This window comes from Oreochromis aureus, linkage group 6, assembly GCF_013358895.1.
Source record: "Oreochromis aureus strain Israel breed Guangdong linkage group 6, ZZ_aureus, whole genome shotgun sequence".
Lineage (NCBI taxonomy): Eukaryota > Metazoa > Chordata > Actinopteri > Cichliformes > Cichlidae > Oreochromis > Oreochromis aureus.
Genome location: NC_052947.1, coordinates 14,555,471 through 14,573,119, shown reverse-complemented (window position 1 = coordinate 14,573,119; position 17,649 = coordinate 14,555,471). Strand labels below are relative to the sequence as shown.

Here is a 17,649-nt window from a genome sequence, read left to right as displayed (position 1 = left end):
TGTAAGCAGACAACAGGAAGAAAGTTGGAGTTAGCTGAGATAAACACTGACGTTGAATGCTTTACAAACACATCGGTCTTCTTCTTATCTTATCCTTTTGCCTTAGATTATATGTCTCTACTCGGATCTAAAATATATAATAAACGTATTACAAGCATCCGACACAAACTGCAAACAACATATTTTAACAGCAGGGGGAGAGCGCATCCCGCAAATGATGTAGTTTGCTTCAGCTGACAGCGGAGGCCCCGCAGAGTGGAACAGTCTTTCCGGGCAGTCAAACAGCGAGTCTGGCGTCTTTGCCGAGAGTGAAAAACAGCCGATGATAAACTGCTAGTACATCTATATGCACCGTCTGCGTTAACAGCTCTTTGCGTTAAAACGTCCAGTGCGGCCCGGTGCTGAGGATTTCAATAAGCATCTACAACGGCTAACAGGGCACAGCTAAAACAGTTAGCCGCAGCCGCACACAGGTAATGTGAACTAAAGTTTTCTTCTTCCCTGTTTAATTGTTGCACGGATGTGCACATCCAGCGAAGCTTGAAGACACTGTCAACTTTTTAAGTGCTTTCATTGGAAGTTTTCCCTTAGCTGCTTGTTGGCTTGTTAGCTACTTAACGCTAGCTAACTACACGTCAACAGCTCCGATAGATTCACGTTAAGTCAAATTAGTGGGCAGCTCAGGGCTAACTGACTAGCGGGTAAAGCTAGGGAACGATTTGGTTGATGCATACATATCACATCTATTATGTTGCAACCTCAATTAATGAAATGAATTAGCTGCATTATATATTTGGTCTGGAAAGTATTTTTTATCACTTTTGAACAGCCTTGCAGCAAGTCACGTGACTGCACTTCAACAGGTAACCTTGATAAACTCGACTCTGTTCCGGGTAGTACTAGCAGCATCCACGTCGATTTCCACAATGTCATAAAGGCTATAAACCTGACGCGGTTAACACTATGTGAAAGGTGCACTTTGTTTCCGGCAGAGAGCTGAAAATCTGGAAATTATCCAACAGGTCTCTAATATCTGAGTTAGTTGCTCCAGTATCTCAGGTGACTGCTAACAACCTGTAGTTTAACAGGTACGTTTTAAAATGCAAGGTAAAATACAATCGAAATTTACCTTAGAATAAATAATAAATAGAACTGTAAAGTCCTGTTGAGAGTTCTAGTTAGGTATTGGATTACACAGCTGCTCCTGAGTATAGTTTAAAAATGGTGTCTATATCTGAGCCACTTCACTTTTCTGTTGTGCAAGTGCTTCCATCAATAACAGAACCCCAGTTTGTGCCTCTCACATGTATTCGGCTCAAAGTTCAAATATGGCCATTCAATAGACACATTAATGTGCTAGAACTGTAGGACATACACCACAATTACAACTGGTCTTTACGTGTGCCTGATAGGCAGACGATTCAGAGGTCTGGACTGGGGCAAATAAGGAAGTATAGTACATGGATGTGCTGTAGGTGTGGCCCAGAGTATGTATTGTGCAGCCTCAAATCCCACTACTCATTTAAATAATGTGAATTTAAACGATTCATACTTTGTACAAAAACATTACTTTGTATAAAGTTAGAAAACTGTTATTGTGATTCCCTGGTGCTGTATTTAATAAAAAGTCATCACTCAGTGAGATACAGATAAAAAAGACAAAGAAGACTTTGAGAAGTCCTAAAAGACCTTACAAGCAGCATTTAACTGATTTCATTGAATCCATACGCAAGCTTTGTTAGGAGGGGCACTATAAGCAGTCGGCCAGCTTCGTCGAACTTTTTCATACTTGCCTATCTGTCTGTTTCCAGGTATGTCTGAAGTTAGTCTTGAGGCAGAGTCGGGGAAGACCTCATCCGAGGAGCCTCAGATGGATTGTGAGGAGGATGGCAAAGCAGAGGAGAGTTTGAGCAAGGAGTTAAAGCAGGAGAGCGTAGACAGCAGCAGTGTCAGGGAAGACGATGTGATGTACGACATTGACATTAACAGTGATGAAGAGAATGCAGAAAGCAGTAACAGGAAGGGACAGAAGGAGCATGATGAGGGCATTCAGAGCGAGACTTTAGCGTCTGGTCGTGTAGCCGATAGGGGACACGGGACGAAACACAGCGTTGAAACGGCTGAAACACCAGAGGAAAGCGGAGATACTCGCACTGAAACAAAGGTGACATTTACCTTCACTCTGAACAATCGACCTGTCCTGGCACTTCCTCTCTGTGCTCTCGCTCATGTTGCTATTTTGTCCTTGATTTGCTGTTGCGGTGGCGGTCTTCTTCCTATATAATCAGGTTAAATATTGTTGCGGAGCTTTATTAGAAGTAATCAAAAACAAGAAACTGCGTTATTGTGTAGAGTGATTGTGTTTGTTTCCCTCTTTTATGTTTGCTTTGTTTCATCTTCCACTTGCTTTGCAGGCGTTACAAATTAGCTGATGTAGCTGGTTTTCTCTCTGTTGGTGGTGCGCTTGGTTTTCTCACTAGCTACCAAGTGTTGCTTTGTAATGTGTTTGAGGATCATCAAAGCCTCGTGCACTCTGCTCTTTTGGCTTACAGCAAAGTGATTGCTAAGAAAAGAGATGAATTTCTGTTTATTACTTTGTATTATTGCAAGTATACATGTGTTACAAAGTGCTGGTTTGCCATGGTTATCCCCTTCTGGCAGTAAGTATGCATCTGTCCATATTTTGCCCTATTTAGATTAAAGCTAACTGTTAATTGAAAGTTGATGTGCGAATGATACAGTTTCCTTCTTTGGTAAGTTGGACATTCATACAACTCTTGAGTTCTGCACATGCCGGTCACATGGTTGGTTTGAGAGATTTGGAGTCCTGACTGAACGTTCACAGGCAATCCCACATTTCTTGTTTCTGGAATGTGACTCCTTAGGTTGTTGTTTTGTGTTCAGTTTCAGGCTCAGCGCCAGCATTGAATGTGGCATCCCAAGAATTTCATATCAGAAATTTTAATTGTTCTTTCCATTTTCCTTTAGTCACCCTGCATACACCCCTTTTGACATAGACAAATTTCAGAGTTTGCTTATTTTTTGGTGGTGGTGGTGGGGTGTTTTTTGTTTTTGTTTGCAGTTTGAGCACAACATTGTGCAACACTATTGTGTCATGTTCTTCCGTAGTTTGCAAGACGTGACTCTTTCCTCTTAAGGCTGACACAGCTAATTGGACAGTAAGGTTATTGTTATTATCCATCCCTCCCTCTTACATCATGTTGATCTGTATCCAGGATACTGAACCGTAGGGAATGGCAACCTATGACATGCCATACCTTGTCCATTCGCACGCCCGACTCATTTGCAGCCAGTGGAATAACACTGTTAGCCAGTTTTCCTGCAGACTGTGGGTGTGATCATTTTTGGCTCAAGACCTCTGATAATTTGTCGTTCTGTGAATCGTCTCTTTATGTTTTTGTTTTGTTTTTTTGTATAAAAAGAGTCATTAATCTGGATGCATGGACAGCTAGAATTTGCTGCTAAAAGCACCAATAACAGAACTAGTCAGCAAATTTCAATCAGTGTTTATTTACATATTTTCTTTATGCTTGTTATTGGAGATGTACCTTTTTCAGGCAAATGGTTTGAACCTGAGTGGAGCCAGTCTTACCTCCAGCTGGTAGTTGGATAAGCAGAGTAGTGCTTATCTGTGCTGCCTGCCTGCAGGTTTCCTATGGCCTTTAAGTATTAATGTGCCGATCACGCGGTGCAGCCAGCAAAGTAGTGTCTTTATCGCACATACCATCCTGTTTTTAATGTGTTATATTGTGGATGAGTAAGTGAAGCAGGTGAATTTGATTTTTGATAAACAATTCTGACTTCCATTCACTCAAACACATTAAACTATTTCACATCAAGTGTTCCTCTTGAGACAAAATGTGGTCAAAGCAAAATGCCAAATCTATGGCTTTGCAAAGTATTTGAGAATGGTATAAAGTGCTTTACACACCATTGCTGTTGTAAGTAATGGCTCACTGCAGCTTCCAGTCTATCTTATTTAGTTGCATTCCAAGCTGCAGTCAAAGTCACAAGTCATAATTAGAGCTGGAAGTTCTCACAGGTGATGGTATATGTTAGAGTGAAACCTGAGCCATGAAGTTCAGACAGCTGGCACTAGTCCTTTGGTTATGATTGTGTCAAAGCACGGACCTGAGGGCAGAAGGTGTGCAGAGGATGTTGGCTTCTATCATTCTCAAACAGAAGAAGTTTGGAAACACCAACAGTCTTTGTAAAAACAGGTCAAACTAAGTAATTAAGGACAAGAGGCCTCAGTCGAACAGGTATCCAAGAATCCAGTCTAGTCTGTTTTGGTGCATTGTGAACAATGTTCGAATAGAAGGGGGAAAAATGGTGCAGCAGTCACCGATTGAGCCTACTGGGAGACACATACTGGTAAGCAGATCTTAACGAGGAGAAGTAAAATCCTCTGTGCTGAGGAACCAAAGAGTGAAATATCTACCTACAATTCCTAAAGACGTGAGTGGAGAAAAACCTAACACTGACCATCACCTCATTAATACGACCCCTACGCTGAAACATGGTGGTGGCGGCATCATGCTGTGGGAATACTTTAAAGCAACAGGCCCTTGCAGATGGATGCAGAAAACGTAGTGCAAACCTGGATTGAATTTATATCTCAGGCTGTGTTAAAAGTTTATATTTCATGAACACAATGCCCTGGTGAGAAAACACAGGAGTGGCTTTGGGAAAGCGCTGTTGCAACCCAGCTAGAGTCCAGACCAGAATCTCTGAAGAGACCTGAAAATGGCTGTGTGTCCAAAAACATGTGCCAAGTTTGTAGGATCACTTTCAAATAGTGTTGAGGCTGTAGTGTCTTCCAGATACCCTGTCATGGGATATTTCAGTGTTATGTTTTTTTGATAAATGTACCAAACATTCCCTTTCTTGTTGTGAAGTATTGTGTGTGGGTTGATGAGAGAGAAAATGCTGTAGGGGTCAATATAAACTTACCGTTATGCTCTCACAGTGAAACCACTCAGTCTGTTAAGACAGGAACCGGCTCCTCTTACCAGGTGATCTGGATACTACTTGCATTATTTAGAAAGGGGTCAAGATTCATAAATAAAGTATCTTCCTCAAAGATGCAAATTCCCCTGTACTGATTATAAAAACACCTCACTGTAAATGCTTTTTTCCCCACACACTAACATTCACAGGCCTCACAAAAGCTTCCATACAGATTGTCATAGTGATTAGGTCAGTGTCCCAGTTTTCAGGTCCACAGTGATTAGGCCATAAAAAAGTACTAAAACTAGCACAGCTGTATCTTCATCCTCCAACTGCAGACAGTTTATTATAGCTTAAACAAAACTGATGTGGCCATAAACTGTTGCCACCCTGCGGTTTGCTCCGAGGTTGAGCTAAACGAGCCGATGTGTCACTGCATCATGATTAAGGCTACGATTTCTGTTTTTCATGGCGAATAAAATGAGGACTGCCACATGATTATTTTGAGTTCAATGCTTATTCCAGCTGTATAGGGCGAGCTAATGCTCGCATGGACATAGCCACAAAATTTGGGTATTGTCTGTTTAAGGCATTGCAGTGGATGATATTAGGAGATGTGGAAGGCCACTGATGATGCATTCTATTCTGTGTAGCTTTAAGAAATAATGTTGTGAAATAAGGGAGTGTGGAAAGCTGATGCCAGTTGTTGTTGCACAAAAACTTCATATCCTGATCGGTGCTGAAATCAGAGCGACGATCTTAAATCTAATCGTAAATTAAATCTTTTCATCCTGTCTTGATAATCAGTGAAGAAAACTGTGAGAGGAGGATGAATTGATCAGTGTCATGGTGATGCAGCATGGTTTAGGTATGTTAATGTAGAAAAGTCAAACTGACCATGTTAAGTATTTGTTGATGTTAAATATTAGAAAAGCAGTTTAATCGTCAAATTATGTTATTTATATGTCATTGAGTGTGAACGAAAGTGCTAAAGTTACAGAAAAAGCCCCACTAAACTTCACTTGAAACTCTTACAACTATATAGCCTGCTACAACTGCTGTGTTTTTGGATCTTGGCTATAAGTACATAAAATCACAAAATTATCATGCTGTTGGCCATTTTGACTATAACGCACTTGGAAGATGATTACTTAAAATGGTAAATCCAGTGAGAAATAGGGTGATTTTTTTTTTTTTTCTTCTTATTGACTTCTGTATATTAAACTTATTTTTAAACAGACGACGAGTCGCCCCCTGCTGCCCATTTGAAGGACGCAGCTCCTCTGCACTGGCTTAATTTTAAGCCCTCGACGATACATCTCTTATTTACAGTCTATGATATCCAGTCTCCTCTCTTTTCCTTGAGAAATAACCCGCTTCATTTAACCATCCTTATTGCAGGAGAGCACAATGGCCGAGGAGTCCCACAGAAGCACAGCGGCGGAGATCCCCGTCACCAGCAATGGAGAACTAGAGCAGAGCCCCGAGTCTGTATTCAGCAGGGTAAGAGATGAGCTTAGTTTCATTAAACCTTAAAAACTGTGCAAATATCTATGAAGAGTATGTGTCAGAAAACAAGGGAAACTTGTATAAAGGGATGTATTCACTATTTTTAACATCTTTTACAGTCAATTGATATTCAGTTTGTCAGGATCTCTAAAAAAAGAGCATGAACTGTACACTTTTGAGCAGCTCTAAGTGGCAGATGTTTGGTGCTAAATTAATTTAAGGGAGTCAAGCAGTGATGTAATGGTACAGTAAAGAAAAGCACTTTCCACCAGAAACCAATCACATACAGACCTCAGACACATTTCTTTCTCATCAGTCTGAGATTGGCAGTGACTCCAGCTGATTGCTCCTTATAGCTCACAGTCACACTGCCAAGTCCGTTCAGCTCACAGACAGTATAAAGGATGGACATGATGGAAACCTCAAACGAGTGTTTCCTCAGTTACCGTCTTGGTCGCAAGACATCAGATGTGACGAGAAGGGGCGGGTCTGGCTTTGAAACCACTTCGTCATTGGCTAATAACCTATGATTGACAAGCCCATGAGTGAGCAGAAAATACCCCAGCTAATCTTCTTTTTCACATAAAGCACGACCAAGTTTAACAATTAATTTTTTAGTCAGTATAACACAAGAATGAGTGACTAACGAGTGAGTTTAGTAGCAAAGTGTTTAGAGGTTGGGAAAGAGACATTTTCCCATAGACTTCTATAGGACTGGAAGTCTTTTTGCAACCACAGCTATCGCCATCTGGTGGTTTCAGATAGAGTGCAAGTTTTTAAGCACTTCCACGCTGTGTTCAGATTTTTTTTTTTTTTTAAACTGTCTATGGTGTAACCACAAGCATGTGTGGAACTTTAAAATGTTTAATCCTGATAAAATAACTTGCTGAGGCAGGAATTGATAAATTGCCGGAAGGTTCTTACCTGGTTTCATCTGACTTGATTTAACTTGAATGTGAATGGAGGAATGAAATAAATATTCTTATATTATTTATGCGTAAAATGATAAAGAACTTTGATACATGTGTTGCATGCCACTTGAATCCTGCTGTGATAAATCAATGTAGAGCCTACAGCATCTGTACAAGTGGCCAGGTCCTTTGTTAGTGTGTGACAAGTATTGAGCGGGATAGCAAGATATCTGCTGAGGTGCATGTCAGGTCACACCCTATGGCTTCATATACCTATACAGTTAAGCCCATAATTATTCATACCCCTGGCAAATTTTGACTTAAAGTTACTTTTACTCAACTAGCAAGTTATTTTTTGACTGGAAATGACACAGGTGTCTCACAAAAGATAATAAGATGATGTACAAGATGCATCATTGTGGAAAAAAATATTTCTCAGCTTTTATTTACATTTGAGCAAAAAGTATCATGTCCAGAATTATTCATACCCTTTACAAACTGTCACAGTCTCTGGGAAAATCCAAAGTTCCATACCATTCCAAATAGTCAAAGCTGTTCTAAAGCATCCTAATTACCCTGATTAATTGGAAATAGCTGTTTTGATCAACTCAACAGGTGAAAAACAGCAGCTCTCTGCAGGTGGTCTGTGGACATTCATGGCTAAGACAAAGGAACTCAGTGAGGACCTGCAGCTGTGCATTGTGGCTGCTCACAAGTGAGGAATGGGCTACAAGGCCATATCCAAATGTTTTCAAGTTCCAGTGGCCACAGTGCAAAGTATTATTAAAAATACAAGATGTTCCGCACTGTGGAAAATCTCAGAGGACGTTGTCGGAGCTCAAAAGTGAAACCTGTGTTGGCCAGGAGGATAGTGAGAGAGGTGAAAAAGAATCCAAGGATCACCACCAAGGCCATTCTGGTGAATCTGGGCTCTGCTGGTGGCAATGTCTCAAGGCAGACAGTCCAACGGACACTGCTGGGTTCCACGGATGCAGACCAAGGAAAACGCCACTTCTCCAGGCACTTCTAAGGCATGCCAAAGCTCATTTGGCCTTTGCAAATGCTCATCTGGACAAAGAAGAAGGTTTCTGGTCTTCAGTGTTATGGTCAGATGAAACAAAAATTGAATTATTTGGTCACAATGATGTTGCCTTCATTTGGCATAAAATGGAGAAGCCTTCAACCCAAAGAACACCATCCCCACTGTCAAACATGGTGGTGGGAACCTAATGCTTTGGGGGTGTTTTTTTAGCCAATGGACCATGGAACCTAATCACAGTAAACAGCACCATGAAAAAAGAGCAATACATGAAGATTCTCTCAACATCATCAGGCAGTCTGCAGAAAAACTTGGCCTTGGGAACCAGTGGACATTTTAGCACGACAATGACCCAAAACATACAGCAAACGTGGTGAAGAAATGGTTAGCAGACAACAACATTAACGTTTTGCAGTCGCCTAGCCAGAGTCCTGACTTGAATCCAATTGAGAATCTGTGGAGGGAGCTAAAGATCAGGGTGATGGCAAGAAGACCCTCCAACCTGAAAGATTTGGAGCTCATTGCTAAAGATGAATGGGCAAAAATGCCTGTGGAGACATGCAAAAAGCTGGTCTGCAATTATAGGAAGCGTTTGATTGCTGTAATAGCCAATAAAGGCTTTTTTCTATTGATTATTGAGAAGGGTATGAATAATTCTGGACATGATACTTTTTGCTAAAATATAAATAAAACCTGAGAAATATTTTTTTCCACAATGATGCCTCTTGTACATCGTCTTATTATCTTTGGGGAGACACCTGTGTCATTTCTGCTCAAAAAGAACTTGCTTGTTGAACAAAAGTAACTTTAAGTCAAAATTCGGCAGGGGTATGAATAATTATGGGCTTAACTGTAGTGCAGATCAGGGGTCTCCAGCTCCAGTCCTCGACAGCTACTGCCCTTGACAGCTGAATCAAATGGTTGAATGACCTCTTCAGCATGCCATCAAGTTTGGCAAAGTCCTGGTAACGAGCCATTAATTTGATTCAGGTCTGCTGGAACAAGGATGCATCTAAAAGCTGCAGCAGTGTAACTCTCAAGGATTGGAGCTGGAGACCTGTGGTGTAGATGGTGATAGTCATGGAGGGAGTGATCCTTTTGATTGACTCTCGCTTTAGGAAGGCATCAATATGTGTAATGGTGACAGGAAAACCATAATGCATTAACATATCTCCATGTTTTTTGTTTTTTATGGTCATTGTTACTGCTGACCACATGGTCATAACTCTCCTGAACTTAAACGCAATGATTCAGTGGTGAACGAGATGAATTGATCCTGGACACGGCTGTTTGAGCTTTCTTGAGTCTGAGGTTATTAATTTGTTAGGAGTGGTGAATGTTTCACAAATGTGTGTGTGTGTGTGGGTGTGTGTGTGTGTGTCATTCATATGATTATTACAATGAGTAAGAAGGTGGTTCTGCTGGTGCAGACACTCTTCATCTGCACTGTTAGTGGGCAAAAAATATATTACATTAAAACTTTAGATGGTATAAAAGATTTAAACAGCTTGAAAAACCACAGTGGAGGTTTTCTCTCTTCTCGACCATAGCTTTATTTCAAAAGCGACTCACAAATTTAGCTTCACTAAATCAGTTGTTAATGTGCGAACCCATAAGACCTTCTTTTGATTAAGCCTCTGGGGACACCCACCAATCATCTGTAGCTTCCACGCCAAGACTTCCTGTTCTGCTTGCTGGTCAGGAAGGCAAATAAAAGATGCTAAGAGAGAGCTAAACTGTTATCAGGGGATAGCTGATAGTCTTGAGATTGTATTTCAGTCAAAGCCGTCTCTCTATGGATCTCCAGGAGGACGGTTTCAGACTACAGAAGGAAGCTTCCTTAAGAAATCAAGTGCAGATATGTTTTTGTAGTGATTTATTAGATTAGAATCTACCTGAATTCTGCCGTTTTATTTTCTTGTGCATATGAAGTAGTAGTAATGTTTGTGTCTGTTAGGTCCACTGAAACTATTTTAACTTTGTTTTGTTTCCTCCCGTAGGACTCTTATCCCAGTGGCCCGGGGGCCATAAACCTTTCAGAGACTTGTGTCACCTCAAGCAACTTTGCCTCAACCACAGAGGGCATCATTGAATCAGGACCATACAAAGGTGAGCCGTACTTTCCCCAGTTTTACTCCTGTTGCTTTGTGGACCGTTTCCTCACTATTCAGAGGTTTTATGAAGCAGCATCTCCATCAGTGTGTTATCAGGCTTTGTCAGCTTGTTACATTATTGGATTTTATTTGCCACATTCTGAGTTTACAAACCGCCCATCTGTCCGTGTTCCCACTGCCCCACTTTTGTTTTTGTTTTTGTTAAATCTCTCTGAAATATAAAAGGTAGAAATTTGAATTTCTAAAGCTGGACATCTAATTGAATTTAATGAGTTTGCTGTGATCTTCACATCCTATCGCCCCTTTTACGTTTTATCATCATGTCCTTGTTACAAATGCAAATACAAATCTCCCCATAGTGCGTAGAGCTGTTAGAGCCCATTCACCGCCATGTTGCCATGGCTATTTTCCATGTTATTTACGCTGGCTGAGGTAGGCTTTTGTTCACAAGCACGTTCACCTACAGCACGGGGAGAGCTGCGGGTGGGGCCACAGGAAATGAACACCAGTGAGAAAGTCCCCCTTATACTTGTGCTGGAAAAAAGGTAACACACTAATGATAACTCTATCTCCCAGGGTCAGCAAGCCTGCCCACATCTCCCGTGTCACCTGTAGCTCCCAGCTCGGCTGTTGCCAGCCGCCTGGCGCGCTCTTCCAGCGATAGTCAGGCTGAGAAAGGTACCTCGAAGCGATGGTGTATGAATCAGATGAAGCAACACCATTTTCTACACAAAATTAACCACAATCTACTTTACCGCCTTTGGTTCTCACCAGGTCCTTACCTGCTCTTTATTCCCGCAGGCTGTGCTTCGTTCCAAATCAAACCTTTCCTCTCCCTTCCTGTTTGTTGGCTCTTCAGACTTTGCCTTTGCATAAGACCAGGCTAACATAAGTAGTGTTATGCTTTGCACTGGCTATCGGTGAGCATTTAAATACCCTTTAGAGTCCTTTTACTGAGGTCTACATCTCAGAATGTCTAGATTTAACTTCTTGATACCTTTACATTTGCTTGGCTTGGAGAAAGAAACTGCCTTCAAATTTAATCTCAGTGGGTTTTCCTGCCTGCAGCCTTTGTCCTCGCGTAATGTGGCACCCGGCGTGTCTTTACGGAGCTTCAAAGCTGCCATCATGTTGTAGAAAGGCGGTCAGATGAGAGAAAATGGAATAAATCAAAACCTTCTTCACTCCGTTGTCATTTGATTTTAAAACTATCACTTAAAGCTACTGTAGCTGACCTTTTTACCTTCAGATGATGACCACCTACAGTTTTGTCAGCTCTGGAGCTCCGTATCTTTCAGCATTTCTCTAGATCCAAAACAAAAACAAAATGAAGCTCCTGTCGTTTTTACCGTCACTGACAGCATTTTAAAGCTGTAAAGTTAATTTCAACTGGGCTGTTCATAGATATCACTTCGCTAAGTGAATGACTTTCAACTCTCTAGGCTCAATGACAGCACAGCCAAAGAGCGGAGCGGTGGTGCTTTCAGAAGACTTAAAGAATCCAGCGATGGAAAAACTGGACCTAGTGAGAAAGTGGAGCATCAACACATATAAAGTAAACCTCTCTTTACTTGATTTATTTTTGTCCTTTTTCTAACCTGTTTCTTCTTCTTCCATTTGTAAACTGGGATGTTAGGAGACATCTTCTGTCACTTTAGACGTTATCGTGACTCCACTCTTAAGTAGAAACTCCCAGCTGTCCCTGTTCTTATGTTTAAATTTCTCTTTTTATTATTTGCTTGTTTTGTTTCAACTGTCTGTCCTCCACAGTGTACTAGGCAGATCCTGTCAGAGAAGCTGGGTCGAGGCTCACGGACCGTGGACCTGGAGCTAGAGGCCCAAATCGAAGTCCTCCGTGACAACAAGAGAAAGTACCAGCATGTGATCAGGCTGGCTCAGATGCTGGCCAGTCAGCTCTCCCAGATCATGCAGACACAGAGGCAGCTGGGAGATGCCTTCGCCGACCTCAGCCTCAAGTCACCGGAACTCCACGTGAGTCCCCATAAAATCTAAAAACAGCCAGACTGGATTTAATACACAGTTTAAAAAAAAAAAAAAAAATCCTACAGAAGCTATTGGCTTGTGATCCGTCTGAGGGCTCTGAGCTTTCTTTGGGTTTTTGAGGTATGTCAAACATGAAGCCAAAATTTTCAGTGTCGTGAGGGTGGTTCTGCTTCAGAGTGTCTAGATCACCATAGCAGCTCATGCTCAACATATAACCTTGTCCAGAGGTTATGAGTTTAATTTTTAGTTTTAAAGATGCTTTCAGTACACAAGCAGATTGGTTTTGCGTGTGTGATTTAATTATTATTATTATTTTTTTTTAAATGAGAATCTGCTGTGAGTGAGATATAGATCATCTAGAACCATATCTTACTGACGTCACAATAAGTCCTTCTGTGAAGTTACAGCAGTGCAAACTGTCTGTGTTGCATTGGCGCTGTATTTGCATGTCTTCAGTGAGGCAGGAAAGCCATAAATATGTTTTTCTGCTTGCTCCTCCTATCCTGCTGTGTCTGTTTTGCATTGTTGAATCTGCAGCTTATAAAACACTGATCAGAAAACTCGATCGGCAAGATTGGATCCCATTTCACTTTGATCTGGTCTCTTTCAGAATGCTATGGGACAACGTCAGACCTTATATGAACTGAGTAGCCTTTAATTTTCATGGGGTGTTTTTTGTTTTTTGAAGAAGTTAACAGTAGCAGTGGGCAGTAAAATAAATAAACTTTTCTGCAGCAGCACTGTTTCCTTCTTGAAGTATTCATTTATTTATTTTTTATAGACCTAGATCAGCCATTATCCTCTTATAATGTCTATTTTGTGCAGAAGTAGAGTACAAAAACACATCAAATACCCGCTGCATTAGAGACTAAGTTAACAAAGAGAGGTTCAAAACCCCAGTTATTATACAAATTGTGATTTTTAGGTCATATTTGTTGTTTTACAGGCATATTTCCATTTTCACAAGAGTTATTACTCTTTCTAGTATTTAGAGGTATCTTATGTGACAGCATGCACACATTAGTTAAGAGTTGTCCGCCATTATTGGATGTGATACAGCCACTGGTTGCTAGGGAACAATGTGCATTCCCTTGACTGAAACCAGTGCTTCTGTTTTCAGGTTGCTGTCGGTCACAGGTTGAAATCAGTTGCAAAGAAGTTGGTTGTTTGCCAGCAGTTTGCCACACCTGAATGTAGTTTTTACCCCTCAGCCCTAAAAGGCTGATGGGGTATTGTTGAAGTTTAATTAAGTTAATTGAAGTTTCACGATGCCGTAAGTGGGCATTTTTCAAAATAAGTGCGTGTGTTAGTCGATTACATTTGTGAAAGGTCACAGCTTAAACCCGTGTGTTTAAATTTGAGCCAGATTCATTGTTTTTTATATGTTGGTGCAATAAACGAATAATTGTGCCTGTTCTTTTCAGGAGGAGTTTGGATACAACGCTGAAACCCAAAAGCTGTTGTCCAAAAACGGAGAGACACTGCTGGCTGCCATCAACTTCTTCATCTCCAGCGTGAACACGCTCGTGGACAAAACAATCGAAGACACCATGATCAATATCAAACAGTATGAAGCTGCAAGGTAATGTGCACACAGGCTTAGTTCTACTTCTGCACCAAACAGACTTTTATTTAATCGTGAGACACAAAGCTTTGGCTGGACGCCCACGGAAACGTCTTCCTCTAAAGTTCAGACATATAAGTTGTTGTTTTTATTTTGATGAATTACCATTTTAATTAAAATGGACAGTTTTAATTGTGGACAAATTGTATTGTGTTTAAGCTGCTGCCAGAGATTCAGGTTGTTGAGTTCGTGGACAAACAGACTTGAGGACAGCTTTTACATCAGGGCAATATTTAATAATGCATTTACGATGCACTAATGTAAAACATTTTTTTTGTACAAAAATTGTCGATTCAGTTGATGCAGTTTGCGTTTTTCTGATGTGGTTTATATATTTAAACACTCCTAGGGTTGAGTATGATGCATACCGTACAGATCTGGAGGAGCTGAATCTGGGGCCGCGTGACCCCAACACCATGCCGAAGATCGAGGTGTCTCAGCAGCAGTTCCAGATCCACCGCGAGAAATACGAGAGGATGCGAAACGACGTCTCCATTAAGCTGAAGTTCCTGGAGGAGAACAAGGTTGGTTAGATGCTAGCTCGCTCTACATATCACTGCCCACGTGTTAACTTTCAGCTAATTGTGTCTCTTTGTCGTTCCTGCTGTCTCAGGTGAAAGTTCTGCATAATCAGCTCATCCTGTTCCACAATGCCATCGCTGCATACTATGCTGGAAATCAACAGCAGCTGGAACAGACACTCAAGCAGTTCCACATCAAGTTGAAAATGCCAGGCGGGGACAGTCCGTCTTGGCTGGAAGAGCACTAACCATTCCTTTTCGAAACCTTTTTGGCTCCATTTGACAGGACATGTCAAATTTACAGAGAAACTACAGGAGCTTTCTTCCCTCTTTAACGCTATTCTCACTGCTTTTCGAACTTCGAGAACTGTAAATGAAAATAATGCAAAAAAGGAAAAAAAAAACTCCCACATTCCATTTTTCTTTGTTAAATCGTTTTTCTTCTTCTTGGTTATTTCAGATCATTGAAACACGCACTTTTGCTCTGTTTGACAGATGTGTCAAACAGATGTTGCTGCAGTAAACACGTTTGGAAACTCTACATGGCCTTTTGTATTCCAGCGTATGAATGTTGTATCCCAGCACAGTAGACATATTGGCTTTGTAAAGTGGGGCAGCTATGGGATCGAAACAACTGCCGTTTTACTCACATTCTTTATACTGCTCTTATCAGCCGATGAATGCTTTGCGAAAGATAAGCAGGACACTTTTTTTTTTTCTTTTTTTTAAAAATGCAAACCCTTTCATGAATTGATCACTTTTACCCACAAACTCTGATTAAAGTGGTAGTTTGATATTTTGGGAATTTGCTTTCTTGCCGAGGCTCATGTAAGATCCGCTCTGTCCGCTCATTTTAAAGCCAACAGCCGGTCAGCTTAGGATAAAAACTGGACACGAGGGTAGCTTTACTCTTTCCATCGGTTAGAAAGGAACCTGCCTCCTGATACCTCTAAAGTTCATGAATACAAAAAGCCAAAGTGTATGAAATCAAGGTGTGCTTGTGCAGAGGTAAAACCAGGCAGCCATGTTTCTGATTGTGAATTTTATGCTAAGCTACTGTAACTGACTTCTTCCTCTGGATGAGCTAGATGGCCATCCATCCCCGCACTTGTGCAAAAACCAAAGTTTTCCCAAATGTTTGAAACACTCCGTGCAAAGAGATGGCAGTTCAGATGACGTTTACACAATCCCTCCGTTTTTAGGATTTCTGGGGTTTTTGTTGTTTTGTCTACATTCAGGGCTCGCGGTTGAATGGGTAAAAGTGTTGATAAAATGAAGGATCAGCCTTATGTGAATAGATGTGCCTTGATTTCTTGAATTGGTTCTCCTCAATTCCATGCTGTCTGGTCTTTTCTAAAGCAGGTGCGCTCGCTACCAGTGTTCAGAAAATGGTAAGAGAATGGAGCAAACAAGCACCTTCCACCCTCGGAGATGGATCCTGTACAATTTTACACGTTTAAACGCAGCACAAATAAAAGGAAAACTCCAGTACCTTGGCGAAGATGTGCCGTTCTCAAACATACTTAACCATACTGCACACGTGCACACTTCTGAAATTGAGATCAAAAACTTATTAGAAGTGTGTGACATGTACGTTTTAAACCAAAATGCAATTAACTTGAGAGATACTGTCTTTTGTAAATTTAAACACCAGCATTCTTTTGCGTAGGCTGCATACGGTTTCCTTCGATGGGCTGTGTGAAAGTATGATTATTCCAAAGGGGACGCTCTGTCTGCTAGTGTGGTCCTCACTTTGTGGATTTGTACTTCTCCTGTGGCTCGCTATAGCAGTGTGAGAGCGTGAATCTTGTACAACAATCTGTTCCTTAAAATAGATGGCTATATATTTTTAATCTCTATTTGATTTTTAGTATGACAAAAATGCTGCCTTTTGGCGTTGTTTTCCTAAAGACCTGCATAATGGTGTGCTACTGTGGTAGCACCGTGTCCTAGTGGGCATCTACCTTTGTAATAATGAAACATTAACAAATGTTGAGTTAAAAGGATTCTGAATGTTGTGTAACCTTTTTTGGGGGAAAATAAAACATTTAAAAAAAAAGTGTCTCCAGAGTTCAGTGTTGGTGCTGTAATTGGGGTTAATGGTGGTAGCTTGTATAGAAAGTCACCACCAGGGGCCAACAAAGAAAAGCAGGCTACTTTTGACCTGCCTGTGAAAATATATCCTTACACAGAGCATAAATAACCTGTGTTTTTCCACCTTTCCTTTTTACGCAGGCTGCTGTGATAGATCAGTCTGTAGCCTGCTGTATTCTGTTGACATATGGATTCAGATTGATGTAGTTTACCCAGCAGTTGTTCTACAGCATGGAGCCATTTCACTGGGACTTGTCTGCGTTTACTTAACTCCATGTGCTTTCAGATCCCTCTGTAGGTTTTCACAATGACGAGCCCACCACACCCACAATTATACATTTGGCAGGATCCGGTTAATCCTCGGGGAAAACCTTTGAGGATGTTCATCACAAAATCAGTGACATGTTTTATCTGCAGGCACAAATGAGGCCTTTCAGTGTCCCAGGCCAACAAATGAATTGTAGAGTTGGGGTTGGATTGGGGGGTCAGGGGCATGAGGTAAATGTTTTCCATTGGTGGGGGGAAAAAAAAGGAATCTCACATTCATGTTTTTGACATTCACAAAGTAGGAACTAAATCATTTTAAAATGCATTTTATATAATGATTTTTTTTTTTTAGGTTAACTAAATCTAGATATTTTGAGAGCATTTGAAATGTAAAACTTAAAATAATTGGGAAATTCCTTTAGATTGAATTAAACGGAATAGTGCAGAAGATTCTGGGTTTCAGCTGAGGCCTGACTGCGTGGAGTTTGCATATTCTCCTCGTGTCTGTGTGAGCTCCCACAGTGTAAACACGCATGTCAGATCCACCATAGGTGTGGCTATGATATGCACTTCATAACTATGACTACTGGGACAG

The 17,649-nt window shown here is 41.0% G+C and overlaps 1 protein-coding gene across 4 annotated transcripts; it reads left to right on the top strand.

The window, feature by feature from the left end:
• The first annotated feature begins 71 nt into the window (after window positions 1-71).
• Window positions 72-16,752, top strand: arfip1 (ADP-ribosylation factor interacting protein 1 (arfaptin 1)). Of its 4 annotated transcripts, none has more exons than XM_031729789.2 (10): window positions 72-473; window positions 1,812-2,164; window positions 6,373-6,474; window positions 10,431-10,539; window positions 11,121-11,222; window positions 11,987-12,099; window positions 12,315-12,536; window positions 13,973-14,130; window positions 14,522-14,696; window positions 14,786-16,752. In XM_031729789.2, exons 2-10 carry the CDS (start codon window positions 1,814-1,816, stop codon window positions 14,939-14,941), a joined length of 1,488 nt encoding a protein of 495 aa, XP_031585649.1. In that variant the 5' UTR covers window positions 72-473; window positions 1,812-1,813; the 3' UTR covers window positions 14,942-16,752. The 4 variants fall into 4 exon arrangements, with proteins under 4 accessions (XP_031585649.1, XP_031585651.1, XP_031585650.1 ...); XM_039613700.1 differs by lacking the exon at window positions 72-473 and adding an exon at window positions 1,074-1,088; XM_031729791.2 differs by lacking the exon at window positions 1,812-2,164 and having other exon boundaries at window positions 167-473.
• Window positions 16,753-17,649: the final 897 nt, after the last annotated feature.